At 40.8% G+C, this 18,389-nt stretch overlaps 2 protein-coding genes across 2 annotated transcripts; both read right to left on the bottom strand.

Annotated features, from left to right (window-relative positions):
* Positions 1–418: 418 nt before the first annotated feature.
* On the bottom strand, positions 419–5,675 carry tmem168b (transmembrane protein 168b). The gene is made up of 4 exons (XM_037108306.1): positions 4,109–5,675; positions 3,374–3,516; positions 2,747–3,021; positions 419–1,900 (listed from the first exon to the last, which is right to left on the bottom strand). Exons 1-4 carry the CDS (start codon positions 5,237–5,239, stop codon positions 1,353–1,355), a joined length of 2,097 nt encoding a protein of 698 aa, XP_036964201.1. The 5' UTR covers positions 5,240–5,675; the 3' UTR covers positions 419–1,352.
* Positions 5,676–6,454: 779 nt separating this feature from the next.
* Positions 6,455–14,530, bottom strand: bmt2 (base methyltransferase of 25S rRNA 2 homolog). Its single transcript, XM_037108308.1, has 5 exons — positions 14,258–14,530; positions 10,493–10,634; positions 10,230–10,352; positions 9,322–9,436; positions 6,455–9,013 (listed from the first exon to the last, which is right to left on the bottom strand). Exons 1-5 carry the CDS (start codon positions 14,415–14,417, stop codon positions 8,381–8,383), a joined length of 1,173 nt encoding a protein of 390 aa, XP_036964203.1. The 5' UTR covers positions 14,418–14,530; the 3' UTR covers positions 6,455–8,380.
* Between the last annotated feature and the right edge of the window lie 3,859 nt (positions 14,531–18,389).

Below are 18,389 nucleotides of genomic sequence, written 5' to 3'. Positions count from 1 at the left end.
TAAAATCTCCCAATGAGTAGTTTGTCTTCAGTGGTGTTTGTATGCACAGGTACATGGGATTTGTTCTGAGGTGGTCTGTTCTCAGGTTGGTAAACTTCTTTTAAAGGTCTGTCATTTCCTCATAATATCCAAGGAAAGCTCCTGTAAAGTAAATGTGATTTGATATTGATTCAAATAAGTTAAACATGCACCAACTGTATACTGGGAAGCAGACAACTATGCGTAGTATTACATTTAAAAATTCTCATAATAAATTAATGACTGAATATTTATTGTCCAAAATGAGACAGCACCTTACTGGAAATGTTTAGGAACTAACAGACAACTGGATTTTTCTGTGTAGGAACAAACGTGTCATCATTTTAGTGTTTGACACATGAAGTTACAGCAGAGTGTATTCAATGAGGAGTCCGTTAAATTCGTCGTTTGAGCAGTGAAGTTTCACTTCTCTTTTATTGCATAGTTTCATCCATTTTCAACCTGATACTCTTCCAACAAATTCCATTGCAACACACAAAATTGATTATAATTCATTTGCATAGCCCAGTAAACTGCAATAAACTCCGGGAGGAAAATCAGCTCATCATGCGATACATTACATTTCCAGGATTTAGTACGACATAAATACTTCTCACACATGGCTGCTTGTAGTGCACTCGTCAGTACAGTTAAAAAATGAACATTCTGGTCTCCCTGAAGCAGCTGGAGTGTAGAGCAAATACCTCCTAAAAGCTTTACAACAGACACAAGGCAGTGCATGGAATATACTCGAAGCTTGACAAAAGGATGCAGAAGGAATCATTTCACAATGAAAATACAACAATATAATATAAAATGCTGAGCTCCAGAAACCAAATATTAATTATGCCTGAGATCTTCCTCTGAATATGTAGCACGGCCACTTTGGTTTAATGTTAAATAGATCCGCTTGGGAAGCGAGACGCTCTTTGGTGGTTTTAAAGTAAAAAGGCACAACACGAATGTTTTGAGAGTCAAGGTGGAATCAGATCTGACAGTATATACGATCTAAAAATGTGCAAAATAGGATCATTGTGCTCAGTCTCATCCCACACATTAACATAACTGTTTGAGAGGGATGTTAAGATCTTTAAATCAAAGCTAAAAACACACCATAATAAAGGAATTTAAAAGAATATAAAACCTGGCACTAAGGACATATGCCAAAATGCATCAGTAACCTGGCGATTGTTTTTTTTTTTTTTTTTTCAGTATCTATGAAGAAAATGGTTAATTTACAATCCAACAGCTGCCTATTTTCAGGGTTAACTTTTAGAAAATATCCTATCTAAAATATAATATATATAATATAAAAATTGCCCTTGTTCATATTTCTATGATCTAACCAGTTTGAAGCCTTGGCCAGTGTCCAGTATCGCTGGTGGAAACCAGTTGAGTTTAACCCTCTTCAAGCATCGCAGGCAGGCGCTGCAGAGCCACAGCAGGTTCAGACCGCCGCACCACAGCGCCAATTGGACCACCGGGTACGTCATCCGGGGGAAGTACATGCTCCAGTGGTTGGTGACATCACTTCCTGTCGGCAGGTGCAGCGTGTAGTCGCTCCAGTGCTTGGAGACGCCGTAGTCGGCACTAACCGCCCTGCCTCTCTCGCACCACTGGATGTTGCTGTTTGAGTTGCAGTTGTATTCCACCCACTGGAAGGTGAAGTCTCCGAGCTGCGGGGGGTCCTTGTGCTCGGCGTCCGACACGCGAGCGAGCGTCGCTCCCTGCACAGCCACGTGCAGGTCCTCTGCCTTCCGGACCTCCTTCACCCACGGCAACGAGTTGTCACAGTCGAGCACCAAGATGAGGCGCGAACAGAAGCTGCCGTTCTTCTCCCGCCACCACTCCAAGATATGATCCAGACGGAGAGTGTCTCCTCCTGGTGATGAACACAGAAACCAGCTGATTACAGATCACAAACAAACAAACTGTGCATTAGGAGAGTGAGGTGAAGACTCTGAGATTACAAAGAGTTAGAGGATGGTTCGATTCCATGAGTGGCATCAGAATGAACAACTTTATGATTAGGAGTGTTCCTTATCTCATTTATTAGGTGTTTTATATTTCATCTACATTAAAACTGTATTTTTTAAAATTAATTTAGTGAAATAGTTGGGAAGTTTTAAGTTGCCTAAAAATGACTCAAATGTCTCCCCCACACCATTACACTGATGACATTGAGACACTAGTTCAGGGTCACAGCCAGGGACTTAATTTTGAGTAATGTAAATACAACAATATTTGATCATAATATCATTATTTTGGTTGTGCTCAATGTCCTTTTTTAATTCACAGCTTATACTGAGGTTTTAATTTTCGCTCATGTTTTATGACGTCATCCTAAAAATGAAAAAGCTGTTTTTGAAAGGCTCAACCCCAACAAATATGAATTGGAGCTGAATGTTTATTAAATGAAAACATGTTGTGATTTTTTTTTAATAATTACATTTATATTTTGTCATAGATAATGACTTTTGGACTTTACAACACCCTGGAATTATTAGTGATGTTTGGATAACATGAGTCTGAAACAATCATACACTGCCAACACTGGAATCAAATTCTACAAATAGTGAAACACTTATATTAGTCTTACCTCTATTTTCAACTTTGCAAAAATACTGAGGTTAAACAGACAAGCAAAAAAGCAGATTTCAAATTTGAGTGTCAACAACATTACTGAAGCTTTGAACGTTCAAACTATTCAGCCCCCCCCCCCCTTTACCTGACAGCGCCCACTCCCCAGAGCGGTGACTGTGTCCGCTGTAGAAAATGACGTAGGTGTCATGGCGAGGCCCGTCTGCCGTGCGAAGCTCAAGGAAGGATTTGATCTTGGCCTGCAGAGCATCCAGGGTCACGCCGCTGGTGGAAAAGTCGCAGCCGAAAACCTCTATCAGGTGGTGGGCAAAGAAGCGCTGCACGTTGTTCAACATGCCTGTAGAGCGCCGGTTGAGCTCCTGCACCTGGTCAGGAGGCAGCAGCATGGGCTGACCATCAGGACTACCAGAGAAATAACGAGAGAGGAGGACAGAGGCTGAATCATGTTGGTTTAAATCAGTTATTCAGCACAGGTCAGGGGACGTCTACTGAGTCAAAGACAACAAGTCCAGCTGCCTTTGAATTACAGCTTTTAAATATTTTGACGGCTCATTTGCCTGCTTGCAGAATTTAAACTATAGCTCTTATATGACTTTTTTTTAAACATCACTCTGTGCAGAACACAGGTGAGATGCACTTCATACTTCAAATATCAGGAACAACTGAACAAACTACTGATTCAAAGCTGCAGAATATTGATATGTACCTCTTACAACTTTGTTATCGTCACACATCGTATTGCGTATCGCATTACCTGCAGTAGTTGGTGGGGATGACCACTGCGTAGCCCACACACGTTCCTCCCAGGCTGTTTCCGAGCTCGTGGAAAAGCCCGTGGAACAGAGACTCCAGAGGCAGGACGAGCAGAAACATGCTCACGAAGATGCTGCTGGAGGCCTGCAGAGCACAGTGATGGGTCAGTTCATTATTTCACATCATGCCATCACCATACTGTCCCACAGTCCAAACTATTTGTTCCAAGCTTGGGGTTCAGGACCCTTACATGAGTTCACAAGACAAAACTTGAGTGGTCCCAAGAAGATCAGCAGAACAAAATGTGTGCCCATAATCTATAAAATGCCATTTACTTTTCTGGCTTTTACAAAAAATAAAAATAAAATAACTTTACATCTTTGTTGGGATTTACAGGGAAATCAAAGAAATATGCAACCAGTGATGAGAAGCCTTGGGTTAATACCTGGAGGGGAACACTGTCTTCTTGTTCTCTTTTGTTTTACATTTTGCAGTGTGCAAATGTTTCATCTCATAATCAAAGTGTATTTTTCTGTTAATTCACTGTTTTAACTCTGTATTGATGTCATTTTTGGCCAGGTCTCCTTTGTAAAATAGATCTGTGGTCTAAATTAGAGCAGCCTGGTACAATAAAGGCAAATTAAATGAAAAATAATAGTACAAATTTCCAGACGGGAAGAACCCTGGAGCCATGCAGCCCTGTGATATTCAGTTGATCTTGTGCGTCTGCCCCTACCTGCCAACAAGCAACAGCAACAGCAACTGTTGACACCAGCGTGAGGAACACCAGGCGATCAGAGATGAGGCAGAAATGTCTCACGCCCTTTGAGGCCATGATCTTGTCCAGGCCTGACCCGAGCTGGGACAAGCACACCCTCTGGCAGTCACTGAGCTTGGTGTGGAAGCCCCACACTGTGATGACAAACACCATGTGGCAGGTGGCCCAGAAGAGCACACAGACCACAAAGGTCGGGATCATCAGGTACCACTGGTCCAGGTCTGTCAGCTTCCGAGCGGACAGAGCGATGAAGGTCACCTCCACCACCAGTAGAGGCAGGAGGGACAGCCGGCGCCACAGGCCCCGCCACGCCAGGAAAGGCTGCCAGCGCTCGGTCACAGACAGACCGCTGAAGTAGACGTCCAGCAGAGGGTCGCAGATGAGCTGGCTGAAGAAGCAGGCGAGGGCGAAGGGGTTGGTGGTGATGTCGAGAGACTGGAAGAACAGCACGCCGGTGATTACAGCGAAGCAGACCAAGTTGGGAAGAGCCAGGAGCGCCTTCATCCGGAGGGCAACCATGACCATGGCCAGCGCCACCACCAGCACCATGACGCTCAGGGACTTTTGGAGGAGCAGTGCCGTGCTGGCGGCGGCGAAACCCGCCAGCTCCAGCCGCTCTGCTGAGGTGAGGAAAGCGGGCCGGTACCTGGTGCATCCGAACAGTCGGTCCAGCAGCGCCCACAGCGTCCTCAGAGCCACGCTGGTCAGCAGCATGTAGTTGGCAGCCCGCTCCTTCAGGTCGCTCTGCAGATCAGGGCTGTTGAGGAAACACAGCAGTCCCAGCAGGAAGCCGAACCACGGGTGGAGGAGGCTGAGGCTGAGCCTCTCCATGTTGAAGTAGTAGTACACTATACTCGCTATTCCGAGGACAACCAGGGCCAAGATGAAGATGACGATAAGAATGGTCTCAGCGGTCCTCTCCCACCGGGCATAGAGCCCCAAACACAGGGCGACCAGCAGGTTGAGACTGGACAGGTAGCCCAGCCACCGGACAGAGGACCACATGCTCACCTCTCCGTTGACCTCCTCCAGCCTGGTCATCGCTGCATGAAGGCAGTGGCTGACACAGTAGCGTAGAAAACGACACATCTTGAGATGAAAAACACACAGGCCAAAGCCTAAAGCAAGCACTTTAAACGAGTTAGAGTCGGTTTACAGTCCGTTATGACATGTGAAATCACACCGACACAAAAACTTTCCAGAAAAGTTTAGCTAGCTGAAAGTTAAGCTAGCTAACCTGTTGAAGGTGGCTAGCTTAGCTACTGTTAGCCACTAGCGATGCATCATTGCGCCGGTCAACGTTAGCACGAATTAAGCTTTACATCTTCATGAGCGTTGTTTGTGTTCTTTTCATCTGATGTCCGATGCGGATTTTAAAAGATCTGAAATGCGGCACCTTACAACGACCTGCCAGAGGAGTGACAGACGTAGGCGTCAGAAAAGTTTGTTGTCACGTCAAAACTTTTGAGTCGGTTGACAGGCGCCATGACAGTTGCTTCTACTACGGCAAGCGCTAAGGGGCAAAACTGGTTAACCAGCATTAAAGGCAAGTTCCACAAATATTCTCACACTACATTTTGATTAAAATGTTAACTGAGAACGCATTTGACTCATTGCTGACTATTTTTTTTGTTTGTTTAAAATCAGGGTTCATTGGGAATTACTTACCTTTTCCTGAGTTTTCAGTCTCACCTCACATGAGCACTGAGCCCAACTTTCATACTTGGGATGTTTCAGGCGTACATCAATGAAAATGGGACCTTAGCTCTTTGTTTCTGTAAGTCTTCCACATGTGAGTAATTTATGGGTGAAACACTGATTATTTATGCCTGCTGTCGCAACACTTTAGTCAACAGCACCCAAGCAGCGGTTAAAAAAAAGGCAACGTCTGTGCTCAAAATCTATGCAAAAGGGTAGCTCCCCAATGCAGCCATACAACCTGAGAAAAAACTTAAGTTGTGTTTGTGACTTCAGTAATATACAATAATTAGCCTGTAAAATAGCTACCATGTGTAAGGTTTCAAGTGTAATGTTTTACCTCAGACTTGGCTTTAGTACCAAAATGGCCTCAAAAGTTAGGAACAATACATTCAACAAATAAGGGCTGCAACAAAAACTTATTTTCACTGTCAATTAATCTGTAATTATTTTCCTGATTAATTAACCAAAGTTGATGGGTCAGTGAAAATGTAGAATATCATGGAAAAAATTTTACTAAACCTCTATTCATGTTGATCAGTTTAGAGTAAAATGTACAATACACACACATCCAAACACACAAGAAAAAAAAAACAGGCAGACACCTTACTTTTACATTCATTTATAAAAGAGAAATACAACCATACTAGAAGCACACATTGTTCTGCATTTTTGAAAATGTTGAATAATGAAGATGAACCATCTCATGCAAATAGACCAAAAAGAAACACTGGAAGACAAATGCACCAATTAATCACAAAATACGCTTCTTTAAAGTCTGAATATGAGTTGTACTGTGATTTTTTTTTTTTTTTTTTGAAAACATGAGATATCAGAAGTGGTGAGATGTGAATTAACTGGAAAATGAAATGGGAATGGCAACAACACACTGCATTACATCAACACTGGAAATGTATTATGTTATCCATTAATATGACAAAGAACTGCACATTTGTATGTACTGTTTGACCAAAGAAGCTTGATATCTCTTTGTTAATATGTATGAGTTTCACTTTCTCTGGGGGCATGAAAGTCTGCTTGCAACACACAGCAAATGAGAACAAAGAAGGCACCTTAGACTCACTGGTTATCTTATGGGCCCATCATACTGGTTGTAAAACTGTCGTCATAGGAAAATAATTACATTTTGTGACACTCTTTGGGATCAATGATAAAGTGCCACAGACAAAAAAAACAACGCAGGTTCATTCTTTCATTCACACTGATAAAACCCAACCACACCCACACATTTGGCCTGTTCAGGGACAGGCAGGAACACACACTGACATTTCAATCTGGTAGTGTCTTTAGCTAAAAACCCGCCCGCATAGGATACAGGCTCTTCAGATCTGGTCTCGCTTGCTATTGCTAAAATCTAGAGCTTCTCACCTTTTCAGAGGTTCTGTATGTCAAAACAGTTAATTAGTGCAAATCTCTTCCGTCAAGGTGAATTTTTCTGACTGTAAGGAGCTCAGATCTGGATCTTTTTGGAGGCAGAGCACTGATTTTCACATCAAAGTTACAAAATTGTGTCAAAGGGTTACTGGTGCTGGCAAGTCCATTTGATATGGGTCACTGACTTGCAGTGTTGTACTATTTCTCTGCTTGAGAACAACAACGTATTGGAAATCTAACAGGAGATGAATCTGTTTTCATATTTGTGAGGATAAGGAGAGGAGGAAAAAAGTGTATTACCTACTTTGAAACACTCGTACCTTGTTACACAATGAGTCAACACAGTTACAGTTTCACATTAGCAAACCTAGTAATACTCCTACCATATGGTACTGAAAATGTTTAAAATGCTACAAATACCACTGTCTTGTAAAAGATACACAAATTATTCAGAGGATGCCAAATTAAAATGGCATTGCCACACTTAACACTGGACAACACCAATGTTTTGACTGTTGAGAATATATATTTCAAAACAATGATATTCTTTTTTTTTTTGTCTTGGAAAACTAGATGCACATCAAGAATTTTCAGAAAAATCTAGCTGCTTGACTGTGACAGAAGCGAGCGTACCAGTCCAGTCATTCCACCACAGTCTCCCCAGTCCAATCAAACTCCCGTCACTCCGCTCTCGTTGCTGTATTTGTCTTTTGTATGAAGCAGCCCGCCACACTAGCTTATTGAAATAGGGACTGAGTACAGAATGTAGACAAGCCGACTTTTGTTATTGAGAGCTGATTGGAAGATGGGATGGAAATCAAGGAAAAGGGAGTTCAGATATCTTAAGGGCATTCGCTTTCCAACTCTTAAAAAACCTAGATATTTATCAAAATATATCCATCTTAGTGTGTGGTATGTGTATATGTGTGTGTGTATGCGTGTGTACTCTCGGAGGAGTTGAAGATATGAGAAAATAATCTGTAAACTTCTCTCTTTCACACTGTGCAAACTGCATTATTTTCGAGAAGAGGGAGGAGAAGTGGGAGAACAATGCAGCAGGTTAAATTTGGCAGCGCAGCAGTTGAAGGGGAGGTGACAGTTACGTAGAGAAAAGGAGGAGGGGGTTGCTGGTTTCGCTTAGCTCTGAAGCAGGATGGGGTCTTCTAGCTCGTGGAAGCCAGGCACCGAGCTGCCCTGGCTCTCCCCAGAATCCGAATCATAGGGCGTGTCAGGTAGCTCCGTGAAGCCCCAAGCCAGCTGGTCATCCTCAAACTCGGAGCGCACCTGCACGGGCACATCAGCACACTCTTCTTCCTCATTGGAGTGGAAGTCCTGAGGGATGTAGAGCATCTCAGGGTAGTTGCGTGACACCAGGTCGCTGGTGGTCGCCAGACACACCTTACGGAAGGCGATGAGATGCATGTGGGAATACTTGACATATTTGTAGCGCTTGAAACCCAGCGACTCCACCGCCACGCGCCAGCTGCGCATCATGAGGGCGTGGCGGTTTTGATGGGAGGAGTCGGGCGTGATGATGAGCAGCAGGCCGTGCAGCTCCAGCAACTCGTGGGCCTTCTTACAGCAGATCCAGCGCTGGTATGGGGAGGGGAAGTAAGACAGAAGCAGGGAGAAGACCACCACGTGGAAAAGCTGGGCAGGCAGAGCATCGATGGGGTTGTGGAGCTGGCGCAGGAAGGCCTCTACCGCGTCACCAGCCAGCTGGAGAGGCTGCTGGAGCTGAAGGTTGAGGAAGTCACACTTGTACACACTCTGAAGGGGAGAAAAAGGGTAGAAATCCTTAATGTCTTTTGCTGATCATCAGCTGTCATTGTCATCACTATGTAGTTCTTTTCTTGCAGCTGCAGAATGCAAAGTGCTTTTTGTTCCGCTTTCTGCTGAATTTGTTCATAGACTGTCTAACCACAACACTGACATTCTTGGCATGAGTCATTTCTGGTGTTGCCTTTGCTCCGAATAGATCGCAGGGAGCCACTCGACAGGAAAACCTCATGCATTTTATTTGTGAATTCAAAACATGTTGTCAACAAAAAGTGAGCAGAATCAATAAACACTCATACCTCAACTGCAGGCACTATGTCGATACCAACTGTAAGGAATTCATCAAACTTCAAGAAAGGGTTGAAGCAGCTTCCCACGTCAAGAAGGCGCATTTTCCCCAGCTGCGAGATTGAACTACAACACAAACGTGAAAGAAGTGTTGATGTCAGCAGCTTATAGTTGCTTCTTAAATGAGTGGTACAAGTTTGGTACAGACACTCATGGTTCTCAGGGCAGGAGGAAGATTTAGTGACCTGCTTTTCTGTTTCACCACCTTCAGGCATGCAGTGTGTAAGTGGTATTTTAAACTATTATGCCTGACTAACTGGAGGCTTCGATACAACATATTCCTTAAGACCTTTTGTTTCTGTTCACGTGACTCCACTGAATTATTTCCAGTTTTAGGCAGCTTAAAAATGTCATTTTACTATGAAATATCCTGCCTCCCCTGCATATCACATTTGCAAAAAACGTGTCTATATCAGTTGATATATTCATATTGGATTTTTTATCTCCATAATATCAACATCAACCTAAAAAATTAAGGCTCTAGTGTAGTTCTTTTGTCTGTTTTTGATTCTAAGTATAGAATAGAATATGCCTTTATTGTCACTGAAATTGTGATCTAAACATTATGCATGAAAAAGTATCTATTCACAACTTTTGAAGGTGCTGTTTGTGTACAGCAGGCTGTTCTACAATGTGAGAAATTAAGGTGCTACTCAGGGCTGTAAAGATGTAAATACTTAGGGAATACTGGTAAAACTGCTCCAAAAGCAAAGAAAATTGTTGATTTCTTGTATAGTGACTGCAAGAACACTGAACTATAAAGGTGAGTAGTGAATACTTCTAAATCTGTATACAGTATAAAATTAGGTTATAAAAGGTTTAAAGATCTACATTTATGGCAGGAGAAGTTTTAACTTACCTGGGGATGGTGCTGTGCGGTTGGGCACTTGCTGCAGTCAGACCCATGGTGAGCGTGGCACTTTTCTCATCCTTTTCTAACATTCTTTTCATCCCACCGTCTAAAAAGTATTCCTGACAGACACTGTGGAAGTTGAATCAAAACGGTACTGTGAAAGTGACAATGACATGTCCCAAAAGCACATCCTACAGGTTCGGATGAGTCAGAATCCACAGTCATGAGGTCTAAAACTGTAGCTGAAAGACGTTTGAAGCCAGTCGTACCTGCGACACCAATCGATGCGCCCCTCTCCTTCGCATTTTTTCGTCCAGTGGTTGTCAGCAAGGTTCTTCATGGCGAGGGCGTATTCACTCAGCGTCTGCTCATCCTCACAGTGCTCGCGCCAGATCTTGTCAAAGTCGCCCACTGAGCACACAAAAATAACAACAGAACTAAGAAATGAAAACACAGAAAGTAAGTCACACAGCTCACCAGGTAGAAGGAATCAATTGAGACTTTCACAGTTAGCTTAAGCTAGTGAATACAATCATCCTCTGCTGTCATCTGTTTACTTTAGTCTGACATCGCGATCCATCGCAAACAGCAAACATTCACCACCTACTTTCAACTTTGGTCATCCCCTTCTGAACCAAAAAAGTCTCAGGCCACATTTACTGCTACATTCCTGACGTGGTCACTCGTCTCTGCCAACACTGAAGTGGAACTGTTTCACTAAAAATCATCCCCAAATAGCTATTTCACAGTTAGAGTGATATCCACAGAAAAAATCCCTTCAGCACATCTCCACAGTTGCTCAGAAGTTTGCAGCCTGTACTGTAGTCAAACACACTGATAAGGGTGAAATCCCATGACCACAGGGAAAACTTCTTTATCAGATTTGCAGAAATGAAAGGACAACAAGAGGAGTGGTGGTAAACAGCAGCACCCTGGAAGCATGACCACTGTGATTCAATGCCAAGCCTACCAGATCATGCTTTACTTATTAACCAATCATGAGGTCCGCTACCCGGACAACTTCTGTGGGCTGTTCAAGCCTCCAAAACAACCCAGCTAGTCTCTCTTCCTCTGAACATTTTGTGATTTAACACCATGAGTCAAAACATGACTGCATCTGTCACCGTTTTGAATCACTATATTATGGTTATGGGTGTTTTCAAAGTAGGACAGGGCTCACACGAATAACAGTGAAACCTAACATCGTTTTGCATTGTTTACTACACAACTGATAGAAGAGAGGCTGCGCCTCCATTTTTTGCAGGTTTTTGATCTATCATTTGCTGAGTCTCCTTGTTGATTCATAATCAGTCAAATTAACTCTATGCGTTACATTAACGCTCAGCTTGAACATCCTATTCATTTGCACATTTTCATTTGCACATCATTCTTGTAATTGTTCACTGCCAGCCGGTCTGCTCCTTTTATCCTTTTACCCAAAAAACAGATTGTGTATATATATTTATATTGTATAGTTATATTTTCTACTTTTTAAAATAGTTTATATTGTTAATTTGTTATATTTTCTATTCTTTAAATAGTTTATATTGTTAATTTGTTATATTTTCACTTAATAGTTATTTGATAACAATATCACCACAACAAATTCCTCGTATGTGTAAAATCGTACTTGGCAATAAAGCTTTTTCTGATTCTGATTCCGATTCTGATTAAACAAGCATATTTGAGGCTTTTATACGTTTGCTGTCAAATACACATTGTCTACAGACACCTACATTTAATGCATTTTTAAAAGCTTTTTAAACACATTTAAGACAGATTTTCTAATAAATCTTTTTTCATCAAACATTGCAGGTAAGTATTATGTATATGTTCCTGTGCAGAGGTAGGTTTTATGCAGGAATATGGTGCTTAGAGCAGTTAATCTTCATTATACCGACAGGTAAGTGCAAGTATCAAGTAAAAATACATTGTTGGGTTCATTGGTAAGTTTAAAGATTTGTAAAATCAGAAATGAGCTTGACTTATTTTAATATAAAGTAAATCAAAGATGAATAACAGAAATTAGATTAAATGCATGGGGTTTAAAATTCCTCACAAACTACATTCCTAACAGTTATAAAATTACATTTTAGACATGTTAGGGACCTGCAGACACTGGGCTAATATTTCTATTGGCTGTTGTTTTGCTACAATCACAAGATAATGATGAACTGATGCTAAGTTTCTTTTGTCAGAACAGCATTTTGACACCTGCTGTTTTGAATTCTCATTTTTGTGTTCCCCTCCTACACAGCCTCTGGTAGGACTATGCATTTCCTCAGGAAGACGAAATGAGAGAGAGAGTGAAGCATCAGCAGCAGCACAAAGCTTCTGTGTGGGCAGGCACTGTAGCAAGTTTTCAAACCTAGTGCGCATCAACATCTGCTTGTAGGCACTTTGAACTACAAACATTATCAAACTTCAAACTCATAGCTGGAATAAATCCACCTGTCGGTGCTGCAAAGTCAAATGTCAATTTTGTTCTTTGAGCAAAGATGTTGAGCACCCTAACTGAGACTGAAATGTCATATGTCAGTTCTTAAGTATTGTGAAAGGGGTTTTCCAAACTTCCCATTTTGCATCTTATCCAGATTAACATAAAAGGACAAAATAGGAAAGAAGACAGAGGTTTTTGCAAATGATGAACATAATCTGACTCCTGTGGAAAACCAACCCTGACACAGTCTTTACAGCTTTAAAAAACATCCATTACTTTTTGTTTCAGTCACTGGAACACAAACACACAAGATAATGAAGCTGCATCTAGTTTTGCATCCGGAAAAGCTGTTCATGGTCTTGCTGCTTTTATTTGCAAATCATTTTGGGCTGAGTTCTGAGAGATGAGGTGATGGAGTGCAACATTTCAGGAGAACTCAGATGTTCTTTTATTTATGTATTCTTTTAAATCTAAGCCCCACAGTCAGCAGTCAGAGAACTATCTGCTTACTAAGCACATACTTTTGGGCATTTTTGTACTTCCCCAAATTATTAAGTGTCATGGACCCAGCAGATTTCATCACATCTTCCAAAGACTCACAATGAATTCATCATTGAACCAAACATGTGACACATTAGTATGTATTCATCATATAAACAAAAAATGACAGTTGTAGAAATCACTGGAAAGCAAGACTGCCATAACATACATATTCTTAAGCGCATCTAAACTTTTGACCACCACTGTGCCTTTTCTGATCTAGCTGTATGTCACAAAGCATCCAGACCTGTCAGTTCATCTTTACTAAGTATTCCCAGGATCAAAACCAAGCAAGGTGAAGCAGCATAAAGTTTTATATGATCCCTACTCGAGGAACAAACTTTTGTAATATCTAAGCTCAGTCAGCCCATTTAAATCGGACCATAACACACTATTGATTAATGTTGCTCTCCAATAAATTAGATACACAACTTGTTTCGAAATCTGTGTTAATATCCATTTTCTATTGTGTTTCATTTCTTTTAAACAAAGTTTTTCTGTTTTCTTAATGTCTTGTAAAGAACTTTAAAATTGCCTTGTGTCTGACTGACGCTATACAAATAAACTGCCCTTGCTTTAAATTTATTCGAGAGCAATAGATGCGGAAAATTCCTCTTTAAAAGTAGAAATCAAGAGTTAAAACTTCAGTCCTAAAGGGAAATGTTTGTTCAGTCCTGGCAGTTATCATTGATTGGCAATAAAGAGGCGACTAGTAAGGTCTCGGCTGTCAACACACGGATTTAAGATAAGAGGTAATACATGACTTCAACCTATAAAAGGCAGTATAATTTGTATGTTATGTTATCGTTAAGTAGCTTTAAAGGCCTTGCTTGCTGAATGCGGTCTGCCTCCATAACGCCTAGCTAACCAGCAACACAGCCAAACCGTTAGCTAGCAAGGGTGACGTTAACAGTCGCATGCAGAATATGTTAGCTTCACGGGGAGTACTGTCCACGTAAAATGAGTTTATTTAGTATTTTTGAGCTTATGTTAAGTGTTAGCCACTCGGCTGCAGGGCCAGAGAGAGACAGAGGGGCCCAGCGAGGCTGCTTACCCTCTCTGTATTTCCTGCGCAGTTTTCTGTGGACGTTTTTGACGACCCCTGACAGCTTCTCCTGCTCCCTCTTGCACGGTGCTTCTTCTGGGATCGGCATGTAGAACAGCTCCGGGTAGTTTTCCGTCTCCCCTGTCTCGACATTGTCCCTGAGGTCCATAGCACCGTGCTGCCGATGCTGCCTCCTCCGACAGTCGCTTCCCCTTTCCCCAGCTGCAAACCGACCGGCGAACCGGTGCACCGGCCAACAACACGCGAGCTGATTGGTCGACTCTGACAGACATGCTTCAGAACTGACAGTCCGTCGTCCAATCACGAGCGAGGAAGAGAATCGAGCCTGCGTGTGTGCCGTGAAGCGTTTAAAGGAACCTTGTAAATCCCACAACTCCTGAAATTAGGTTGCTTGTGTCACTGTATGTTCTCAGGAATAATGTCAAAATTTGAATTAAAAAATTCAGATTTTTTTTTTTTTTTCAAATCACAAAGATGCGACTTATTGTTGTAAACAAACATTCTGTTAATGTTTTCTATTAAATGTGTTTCATATATCTAACATTTTGGCCTTTAATTACATTTGTTACATGCATTCATAATTGTTTATGTGAATACTTATACTTTATACTCTTCTTGTTTATATTCTACTTTAGTTTTACTGTTTCTAAATATTATTGTGCATTGCAGACTGAAATGGAAAGTCATTCTTTATCTACTTATCTTCAGTGCCAGTGGAAAGTAAGTTAAAGTTTTGTAGTGCACAAAACATTTCTGAAACAGTTAATGTGGATGGGGACTGGTTTTAAAACATAAATAAATAGATAGATAGATAGATAGATAGATAGACAGATAGATAGATAGATAGATAGATAGATAGATAGATAGATAGATAGATAGATAGATAGATAGATAGATAGATAGATAGATAAATAAAGAAATACAACTCCGCTAACTGCTTACTTCATGAAGCTAAACCAGCATTGTCAAAGTATCTGCAAGACCTGAGATAGCAAGATTTTCATTTTGGGGTTATCTTATCCTTTAAGGACAGTTTTTCATACAAAACGAAATGACATTTTATGTACTTTATTACGATAAAATAACAATTTGTATGATTGAACAATAAATCATACTGTAAACTGTGGGTACTACGACTACTGCAGTTAAGTTCTATTAAATTCAGACCTTAAATTTTACAATAAACCTTGGGCCCTCTTGCAAAATAGAATATTTGAAAAAAAATGCTTAGACAAATGTTTAGGGCAACCAACATTGATTTGGCACCGATGCAGCCACACAGCAAAAATGCTTGGCTTACTGCCTCAGCAAGTGAGATAATCTGATTAGGCACAGCAGTTGGATGCAGTCTGTACAATAGATTTGGGAGAGTGTGACTGGACTTGAACATGATATTTTGTTTTTCTTCATTATTGACATTGTAATTCCTGGAGTGGTGCCAGTGCAAATTATTCAGGAATAATACATCAAAATGCATTACCTAATGCAGGTAATGCATTAAGAAAAATATGAAATGCCAAAACAAGAGTGAAATAGTAAGATGTTATTTCTTGTTATGAAAATAAATACATTTGGAGTTGGTCAAACTGTGCTGGAGAGAGTGTGTAAGCCTGACAGAGCGCGTTTCAGTCTGGAATGGTAACCGGACTGTGGCTAATGAAAACAAGCTGCCGTTGTCAAAACAGTTTGGAAAATCTTAGGCTGCCAATGAAATTATTAAATACTCTGTATAACTCTGCTGTTTACAGGAAAGCTCTGTCAAGTATTAAGCACATTGAACATCTAATCATTTCAGAATTTGAGGTAATGCCCTCTGGAAGACACTGTAGAACATCTCTGCTAAACAAAACACATTTTTCAATACAATGAAAAAATTAGCCCTAAAATACACCCATGCTGGGAGACTTTAATGAAAAAATGCCATGATGCTGAAGATGTAATGACATGTTCCTTCAACCTGGGGGTCACCCTGGGGGTTATTATTCTATCATATATATTCTATTCCATAGATTTAATATGTGAAGGTGAACAGTCATGAACATGAAATTGTGCACAAGTAGGCCCAGCTAAATGTTGCATGCACTAGTCAAAATATTGCTAAACATTTAAGATTCAGGGTTATAACTTGAATATCCAAAGACAGATCTACACTGTACCTTTCATCTTTCAGGTTAGGTGACAATGTTAAAATGTCTGTGCATTTATGTAGATAAGAATAAGACTATAAGATAAGAGTGCAGCAAAGAAACCACATTATTTTGAAACATCAACTATTTTGTTGTACCTACCTTTGACTTGATATTAGGTTAAATTCTGTGTGAAACAAAGGCAACTGCAGCTGAATTCAAGCCATTTTTTAAGCAGACTGTAGTTGTCAATTCTTTTCTGTAACGATTCCTCTCTGCATAAAATAACACTCAGCACATGAGGCTAACATTGCTCTCTACTGAAGCTGTAGATATGCCTGCTGGATGCACTGTGATAATGTCAGGGGTTGGATGTAATTACACCACAAAATCACAATGTGAGGTCTTACATAAAGGCTGTCAAGAAACATAAATGAAGGCCTATTTTCATATATATTCGATTCTATTATGTTTCATTTTGCTTTTATGTGATTAAGGCCAGAGCATCACAAGGATCCTTTTGTCATATCTGAGTTTTCTGTTCTGTGCAGTTCAGATTGTCAAGCGTTAATTTTTCATGTTGATATTTCCATAAATACACTTGCAAATGTCTCTCATATGCTTTATGCAGAAAGACAGCACGTCTGGCTTAAGCAATAGTCAATATGACTTTTGACTTATCACTGCGCTTGAGTAATAACAGTCCTAGAAAGAGGTCAGACAGGCATCTGATAGTGTGACTATGAAGACAGTTGGCTGGCCGCAGTCTACATAGCTATCGAACACTGTAGGCATTATCAGAATACGGATGTGGTTCAACAGGTGTAGGGGTCAGCCAACGTGCTCTGATGATACGGGGCCAAAATAAGCTCCACCTGCACAGCTATTAAGATTTATTATCATTACTCTCATGGGCTTTGTTACCGAGGGCAACACCTATTAATTTAGGTCAAATAACAAGGTGAGTTCATGTTTAAAAAGTTGTTTTGAAAAAGACAGTTAAAAATATGTATTTAAGGCCTCTAGAAGGATCATCCGGAACTCAACACATAGATTTCCAGTTGAAAAAAGGGGTACTTGCAACAAAAATGTAAACCTCTGTCGTGGAATTTGAACAGCGAGAAAGAATGGAAGGGTTATTATTTATCTTCGCACAGATCGTTCAATCACTCTGTATGCCTGGCTTGTGGAAACTGTTGTTCTTGTTTCCTTTGAGGGCTAAAAATATTCATGTTTACGTGACAAAAAGAGAGTGGTAATCCTCATAGTGGACTGCCCGTAAATCTTCTGGCAAGTACATTACTGCAGCTGTGTTCAGCTCAAAACACTGCAGCTTAAAGCCAAAGTTCAAATAGGCAGCAGGAACAACATGCTGGAGCTGCAAGGGCCGTGATTTGAATGTTAGGCAGCATGTAAGCCACGCACACAGACATGGCACAAAGGCTGGCCTCTATTTGGAAGTAAGTGTGTCATATTTTCCTACTAAAAAACAACGAAAAGACGTAATAATATGAGGAATACCTCTTAAAAAAGGTTTAACTTGTATTCTATTCCAGGGGTTGTTTGTTCATTCGTAGTCAGACTACACCTTGAAATCCCTGAGCGTGAAAAAAACAGGGTAATAGTTCTGTTGGTCACCTTGATGCCAAACATATTTTAACACTGATAAGTGTTGATAACGATACCTGATTTGATCAGAATGCACACCAAGATAAAACCATTTCAACACAGCAGAAACACAAATAAGAATCCAAACTGTCAAGTCAGAGTCCGGTTTCTGCAGTCTTGTAGAGTTTCAGGGTATGACCGCAGATCTATCACATAAGATATCCCTGATGGCATTCATGGTTTCTTTTGCAGAACAGTGAACACGGGCTGGAATATCTGTTGCTGAACTGCACACGTTTAGAGGAAATCCAATATTTTTCAAGTATATTATCCTGCTGTTTATTTGTTAATAGTCCAAAATTGTCATTCGCTAATTCATGCACTAA

This window comes from Acanthopagrus latus, chromosome 8 (assembly GCF_904848185.1).
Source record: "Acanthopagrus latus isolate v.2019 chromosome 8, fAcaLat1.1, whole genome shotgun sequence".
In the NCBI taxonomy this organism is placed as follows: Eukaryota; Metazoa; Chordata; class Actinopteri; order Spariformes; family Sparidae; genus Acanthopagrus; species Acanthopagrus latus.
The sequence above is the reverse complement of the archived record's forward strand: the minus strand, read 5'-3'. Positions and strand labels throughout refer to the sequence as shown.